The sequence below is a fragment of the Phanerochaete carnosa genome (genome assembly GCF_000300595.1).
Source record: "Phanerochaete carnosa HHB-10118-sp unplaced genomic scaffold PHACAscaffold_100, whole genome shotgun sequence".
Lineage (NCBI taxonomy): Eukaryota > Fungi > Basidiomycota > Agaricomycetes > Polyporales > Phanerochaetaceae > Phanerochaete > Phanerochaete carnosa.
Window position 1 is genome coordinate 1 of NW_006767727.1, and position 8,136 is coordinate 8,136.

Consider the following 8,136-nt stretch of genomic DNA (forward strand, 5'->3'; position numbering starts at 1 on the left):
TCGTTGGCGTTGCCGGAGGCAGGCGCGTAGCCGGCGGAGNGTTTGTACCGCTGGAAAACGGAGTGAGGGGGACGAGCGGGCAAATCCTTTGGCACTAGAAATTACGCAGGAATGAACGCGTGAGCGCTCCGTCTGCCACTAGCACGCAACGAGACTTACTCGTAAACTGCGTGGATAAACTTTGTTTAAACTGGGTGAAGGGGACCGAGGTTTCCCGAGGGGTCTTCTTCAGCAATGAGACTAGTTGAGTGGGGGTAGAGTGGCCGTGAGGCCGGGGCTCATAACCTGTTAAAGTGCGACTGAACTCTTATCGTATTCTGTGCTACAAGGCCAGTATATATACATGAGAGTCAGGACTCCTGATACCGCTAAGGGACCTATGGTACTACCTGTATGTAAGCGTGTACAGTAAGCATGAGTAATCTAGTCCGTATTACTACAACATAATCAGGGGTCATGTGATGTATCCCCATTTGTCCGTACAGGGCAATGACGTAATCGCCCAAGTTCTGACACTGTCCAAGTACACTTGCATAGCATTGAGCTTGTGCGGGGCTGTCTGAGGTGTCTGGCATGGGGAGGAGGCAGGAGAGAGAGTCGGCGACGATGGAGGTCAAAGGGACGCGACGGCGGCGGCGCTGCGCAGGCGCGGGCCGCCATGGTGGCGACCACGTGTTCCGGACGGACGGGAGGCCTAGCTCGAGGATGCCGGGCTCACAGAGGGCTCGCACGAAAAGCGAATGGGCGTCTGAGGGCTCGCGGTCTGAATGGGCGCTTGAGGGCTCACAGAGGGCTCTGAGCCCTGCTGTCCAATTGGTCGGACGTTCTCGATCATCACTACGCTTACTTCTCGGTCTACAACTCCTGCACCAATATCTATCTCTTTAACCGCTAACCCACTTTGCGGTGCGATCCGTGCATAAGTTCCGTGAGGGGCTCGCATTGCTATGCCGGTGCCGACAATTTTACAATCTCGTGCCGGTATTTTAACGTTTTCGGCTGAGTAAAGGTCAAGACCAGCGGCTTCTTCTGATCCGGGTTTGGGAAGAATTCCGCCCATACGTTGCACCAGAAGAGTGGCATCGTGCGTGAGTATGTGCACAGGTCGTGTCAATAGGGGGGGAATTCTAATTGTCATAGGTGCAGGTTTGTCAGGACGTCTCGCATGGAATTCCTGAAGGAGTTCTTGACAATTGGTCAAGTTTGCCCGTGATTCCCAAGAACGGCGATCACCGTGAGAGCTGTTCTTCCAGAGAACCTGATACTCAAGGTTTCCATTTTGGTCACGGCAGGAGTCAAGGATCTCTTTGACTTCCCATTCTTCCTCGCCATTTACGAGGTGAGGGGTACGTAGGTTCTTTGAAAGGGCTAAGGAGACTTTCATTAAAAACGGGTGTTGTTTCCATTGACGTGGGAGTTCCAACTCATAGGCAGAAACACCGACTTTGTGTTTGACCTTGAAGGGCCCATACCGCTTATCGTCGAGCTTCTTCATTGGCCTGTCCATTCGGATGTTTATCCCTTCTAACCAAACTTCATCCTCAGATTTGTATTCTGGTCCGCTTTTCCTCTTTCTATCATAGAAGCGTTTCATGGATTCCTGCGCTAGACTGATGGCCGCGCTAGTGTTTTCACGTACTCAATTCATTCTATCGATGAACTGTTGTACATTTACACATAGTCCTTCTCGTACTGGTTGGGTTCCCTCGTAAGGGTGGTACTCTTTGTTAACAAAGAATGGGGTATATCTGGTAGATGAGTGAACTTTATTGTTATACGAGAATGCTGCGAGCGGCAGCCATTCGGCCCAATCGGCTTGTCGATAGTTGATGAATAGTCAGAGATACTGTTCTATTTCACGATTGATACGCTCTGTTTGTCCATCTGTCTGAGGGTGATACGCGGTGGAAGGATTGGCTTCGATCCCGAGCAATTGGTACAGTTCAGAAATGAACTTGTTCTTGAATTCAGTCCCCCTGTCGCTGATGATCTTTGGGGTAGTCCATAATGTGCCACCACGTGATCATGAAGTGCTTTTCCCCATCCTTCGGCATTGAGTTCAATGTTGCTTGGTATTGCAATTATCTGCTTGGAGTACATGCAGACGACTACGAGAATAGTGTTGTACCTGAAAGATTCCGGTAGTACTCCTATCTTATCTACCGAGATTATTTTCCAGGGTCACGTAGGAATTTTGTTGGAGAAGAGAAGTCCAGTAGGTCGTGTCGTGTGAACCTTGGTCTTCTGGCATTTCTCGCATCCAGCAACATACTTCCGGATGTCTTCTCAAATTCTAAGCCACCAGTAATTTCGCGTGACCATTTTGTGTGTTTTGTATTGACTGGGGTGTCCGGCCATTGGGGTATCATGATGATGAACAATGATCTGTTCACGGAGTCTCCTGTTTGTCGGTACGTAAATACGGTTTTTCCATGTCACGAGTCTGGTACTATCTTCGTTCCAGTCTTTGTCCTTGTTCTGTAGAGCTACGGTAACTAGCGAATCTCAGTTCTTTTTGTATTTTTTAATTTCCACAACCCAGTCCTGGTCGATTCCTTCTAAACTAAATACAGTACTACAGATTAAAGCACAAAAATGTTCTGGTTTCAATAGCACGATATCAGAATTGTCCTCTTTCCCTGCATTGTGTCGCTTTTGACAGGATAGTCTGTCTGCCTTGCAATTAGATTTCCCAGGTTTGTGATGCAACGAGTATTGATATTCAGCTAATTCAGTTACCCTTCGGATCTGACGCCGATTGAGCTTCTGCAGCTTTCGGAAGTATTCTGGATTCTTGTGATCCGTCCATATTTCAAACGGATGTACGGCGCCCATGAGGTATTGACACCATTCATCAAGACTAGTCATGATTGCGAGAAGTTCCTTATTGTAAATCTTGTAATTTCTTTCGGCAGCTGTCATGGCTTTGGACAGATAAGCGACAGGCTTCCATTTGCCTTCTTGCTTCTGGGCTAACTCTGCTCCTATGGCAAAGTCCGAAGCGTCACATTCTACTTGGTAGGAGTCATTGTCATTGGGTATAGCCAGTACTGGCGCTGTGCAGAGAGCATTTTTCAGGCTTGTGAATGCTACTTCTTGTTTGACGGTCCATTCAAAGGTAGCGTTGCCCGTTAGTGAACTGAGCGGTTTTGCTATTTTGCCATAATCTCAGATGAACCTTCAGTAGAAGTTGGTGAATCCAAGGAATGCTTGAATGTCTCGTTTGCACTCTGGTCGAGGCCAATTGACAACTCCTTCTATCTTGACTGGGTCCATGTGGACAACTCCTTTTCCTACTATCATCCCGAGGTATTCTATCTCTGATTTCTCAAACTCACACTTTCCGGTTTCAGATAAAGTTTGTGTTCTCTTAAAATCTGAAGAACTTGCCGCGTGATCCGACGGTGTTCTTTCAAATCTTGAGTGAAGATCAGAATGTTGTCTAAGTAGACTACCAGGTGTCCTTGACTGATGAGATCTTGGAATATGTCGTTCATCATAGTCTGGAATGTAGCTGGGGAATTGGTAAGACCAAAGAACATTACTAACGGCTCAAATAGTCCTCGATTCGTTAGGAACGCTGCTTTTTCTTTGTTGCCTTCTTTGATGCGGATGTTGTTGTATCCCCATCGGACGTCTAGTTTCGTAAATTACCGTGCCTGCTTTAACTTGTCCACTAGTTCCTGTATCAAAGGAAGTGGGTAGTGATTTTTAATCGTCAACTCATTCAACTTCCGATAATCTTGCACGGGTCTAAGTCGTCCATCTTTCTTTTTGACAAAGAAGAACAGAGGAGCCCACGGGGATTTCGATGGTCAGATTCTCCCAGTTTGGAGGTTCTCTTCTATGAACTCATCAAGTTCTTTTTGTTCGTTTACGGAGATAGGATAGACTTTGCAACTGATCAGTTGCGCGCCTGGTGTGAGTTCGATTGCATGATCCCATGGTCGTCTTTGCAGTAGAGAGTCGAAATCTTCTTTGCTAAATATGTTGGCGTAATCGTGATAGTGGCTTGGGATGTCATTTTCAAAGGTCTTGGTTTCGTGTTTCAAACTCTCTTTGATCGCTAGATCAGTGGCCGTGGTGCGAATACGCGCTGCTTTCGTAGCAAAGTAGGTTTTGTGGTCTAGAATAAAGATTCTATCCCCTTCTTCTAGGCGAGCCTCCGGATCGCTGGGCTCTTCTTGATTGGCATCAATATCAATTAATCGGGCCGCGTATTTGCAGATGATTGGGCACCAATCAAACTGAATGACTTGTTCCTGCCAATCAATAGATGGATTATGAATTTGGAGCCACTCATATCCTAGGAAGATTGGAGTCTTTCCTAGATTAGTAACGGCGAAAGGAAGCCGTTCAATGTGGTCCTGAATTTCAACCCTTAACTTGACAAAGTCGGTGATAGCGCCGCCAGCATTATGCGTGCCATTTGCATTGTAGACAGGGATTGGTGATGGCAGTTTCTTTGTAGTGATGTTGTTATTGTGGACAAACTGCACATCAATAGATGATCCGGTACATCCCGTGTCTAATAGTGCTTTGACTGATGAGCGTTGTTGTGTGTCCAGGGTGGTGGTGATCATGGGGACGTTCATCTGTGTTCCCTTCCTTCCTCGGATGAATCAAGGTTGCTTTCATAACTCATTCAAGAAGTCTATTGCTTCTTCTTCTTTCATCTGCCTAATTTGGTTCATACAGGCTTCTGAGGCATCAACACTCTTCTTTGAGTGTACCCATTTGGTCAACATTCTAAGCGCTGCTGTTTCTTTGTTGACTATCCATTGGCGGATCCAGGCTGCTGTCCATGGGGTGTGGTGTTGCCACTGCGTAGGTTCAGTCTAGTTCGAGGTAGGAGGTAATTTTTTATTCAGGGGAATTAAGCAAGAGGGTTGAGCCTCTCCGCGCTGTTCTACAGACACCCCTTTCTTTTGTATATACATTGAAACTCCAAACCAAGAACACAGATAGTTCGTAAAATTCTCTTCGGTCAACTCGGCTACGTGCCTGATGTGGACTTGCGTCGACACACCACGAGGGATACTACGTGGATCTAATCAGAAGGCGGCGCCGACAAGGTCTGGCGACTAGTGCGTTAGCTTATTCAGCTAGCCCAATTAACCAAGTGTATTAGCAATCTGTACTACGATACAAGTGAAGGCTTACCTAGCCCAATTAACCAAGAGGTTGAGATGGGGCTAGGTAGCGACAAAGGGGAGCCTTATATACTAGTCAGGTTGCGCACGGACCAGGCTTTACATAAGCGACTGGTGCTACGGCGACTGCTAGTGTCTAGGGGACTTAGGCGAGGAAACGAGGGCCGGTGTGTCATACCGTATGACGTTGTCGGGCCGACGGGGATAGGAAGTCTGTTGCCGATCGGACTCGGAGATAGACGGGGCCGGTGTGTCATGGCTTATGACGTTGTCAGGCCGACGGGGATTGGATGTCCGATGGAGATCGGAGTGCGGCTGTTACCGAGGAAGCATGATGCGGCGACGAGGCGGCGGCGATGCAGGCGCATTTGATGCGCTGATGCGTGCCCGTTGGTGATGCGTTCTCGAGGTGTTTAGCGCGCGGCTATGGCTTGTAAACTGGCGCCTATGCGCCGACAACGTTTGGAGGGTCGTATAATCGTGGAATAAATTGGAGAAAATGGGAATAAAATAGGAGGCCGGGGCTACGCCCACGACAGTGCCCAGCTGACCGCTTGCAAAACCCTTTATTACCACACGAATCTCGTCGTGGATTGCCTTTTTCCAGTCAAACGGTTCCGCTGTCACTGCAGGTGCTTCGTTAAGCGACGTGAGTGGTGTGAATGTATTGGCAGTGGGAACTGCCGGGGTTTCCGCGGCCGTACTTGTTGGGCTTGTTGCCGATTCAGGCAATTGCGCGATAAGTGACCTTTTTCACCACATCGAAAACAGAGGCCTAGGCGTCGTGCCTGATCCAATTCCATTGGCTGTCCCCTGCCGCCAAAGGTAACACCGGTTCCGTCGCGCCGTGTCTGAACTGGCACGGTGGAAGTTGCTGGCGCAGATGCACTAGTTTGTGCTCGCAGTGTGTTCTGCGCCTGTTGCTGTCTCGGCTGAAATTGCCCCTGTCGCTGGGGTTGCAGATTTCGTCTACCGTATTGTTGCTTCAGGTCGATGCACAGGACCTGTTGCTTGTAGAGCACGTAGGTGGCCAGGAGTTCTTCCAAAGAATTGTACAGAAGCCGGATGATATCGGCCCGCAGTGCTTTTTCTAGAAGCAATTTTAATTCTTGGAAGTGCGCCTTGAAGTCGTGGATATTTGCCTGGAAGGCGCATAGTTCGAACTTCGAGAAAAACTCTTGCGCTGATAGTGCTTCCATCTGCATTGCCTGCAGCCTATCGTATGCCTCCACTTGTTCGTCAATTAGGAAGTGTACGTCCAGATCCTTCCATAGATCTTTCGTGGTCTGGATTACGGTATCTTCATTCATATCGTACTTCTTCATGTACGTGGCTACATATTCGCCCACGTGTCCTCTTTTCATATAGGACAAGATCATTAAGACCCTGTCGAACTGCTCAGGTAGTCGCTTCCTCTGCATTATTACGTAAAGCTTCATCTGGGTTTTCCAAGCGATGTACTTGGATTTCGTGCCATCAAAGGCATCGGGTTTCATTGCACTTCCATTGATGAAAGCGGCATTGTCTTAGTTTTTGGCCATTGTGCCGGGATCAGATGGAGATGAGGGTGGAGTGGGAGAACGTCAAAAAGGCGGGTTCAATGCTTCGGAATCTTCTACGGCTTCTTCTACGGGGTCTGGTGGACCCTCTGGTGATACTTCGGATTCTCCGAGGACGATTGATCAGAGATACTCGGTGACCGAATCGAAGGTATCACGTCTTTCTCTGGGTTCTGAGCCAGACGCTATTGGTTGAGGGGCTGCGAGGGATTTGTTGGGTTCTCCTGTAGTGACTCTGTCTAGTAGTTCCCCTCGTAATTCTTCTTCACACCGTGGACAACGGGTACTATTTTGTGGTGAATGTGGGCACGGTTGTTGCACACAGTATCATACATTATCGCTGCGTTTGTAGATGAATCTTCCTTCTAGTACCCGATGTGTGTATCCTCTGCAATCACAAGAGGGCGTGGTCATGTGTCAATAGGTCTGTGAGGCTGATTGCAGCAAACCCTGGGACCAATCGTGTTGTAACAACCAGATCAGGGGTAGAGGTTGCCCAAGATGGATATTTCCGACAAAGAACCGAAAACGCTATTTAGGATACAGATCTAGAGATACTGTAGCAGCCCAAAGAGCGATTATGTCTCTTCGGTCCGATGCCCGGAATGGGATCGTCGATCTAACTGCTACCGCCTTTCCGATGCCCAGTCGCAACCGGTTGCCATGTCGTACTTGGGAATATCTGCTTGCACTGCGCAAAGCGTGTAACTCTGCCTATGGTAGGGCAAAGTACGATTCTAATTGGACAGAGCTCTGTCTAGCCGCCTAAGGGCTAGTGATTACAGAGGTGACTTCAGGGATGTGATGTGGTAAAAGTTGTGCAAGTGCACGGAGAAGGGTTCCAGGGGTTCAGATCTTGATGTGGTAAAATTCGGTAGGGTTAGGAGTTAGGGTGAGAGTTGGATGTGCGTATAGGGTGGATCGTCGTGTGGAGAGGATCGTCGTAGGGCAGTTGGTGGAGACTCGAGCTAATGTCAGCAACTAACAATCCAACTGGACTGAGCTACGACAATGCTGAGGAGACAGACGAGAGGAATGTGAGTGAGAAAAGACCAGCTTGAGTCTGGCTTGTTATTGAGCAGTACGAGCTCCTTATATACATGTCAGACTCAATACCTAGATTATACTACAAATATACGGAGGCGTATGGAAAGTAAAAGAATACTGTAGAATCCGGGAGAACCATCCGAAATCTGTAATATTCATGACATGCTTAAAGCTGCTTGACCACGAAACTGGTCTGTACTACTCCCAACTTCTCCTGGGTCAACATGAGCCAAGTCTTGTGCCAAATGAGATGCAAATGCAAATGCAAATGCAAACATGCAAGTGACCATATCTGAGTAGGCTTTGCCTTCCCCTTTCCTGCCCTGCTGGGTGCTGTAGGCAAAATCTTAACCTTCTTACTCTTCTTACTCGAAGAA

At 48.1% G+C, this 8,136-nt stretch overlaps 1 protein-coding gene across 1 annotated transcript; it reads right to left on the reverse strand.

The window, feature by feature from the left end:
- Positions 1-5,054: 5,054 nt before the first annotated feature.
- On the reverse strand, positions 5,055-6,649 carry PHACADRAFT_202054 (uncharacterized protein; the record flags this gene model as incomplete). Its single annotated transcript, XM_007402319.1, has 2 exons — positions 5,055-5,077; positions 6,127-6,649. 2 exons carry the CDS (start codon positions 6,647-6,649, stop codon positions 5,055-5,057), a joined length of 546 nt encoding a protein of 181 aa, XP_007402381.1.
- Positions 6,650-8,136: the final 1,487 nt, after the last annotated feature.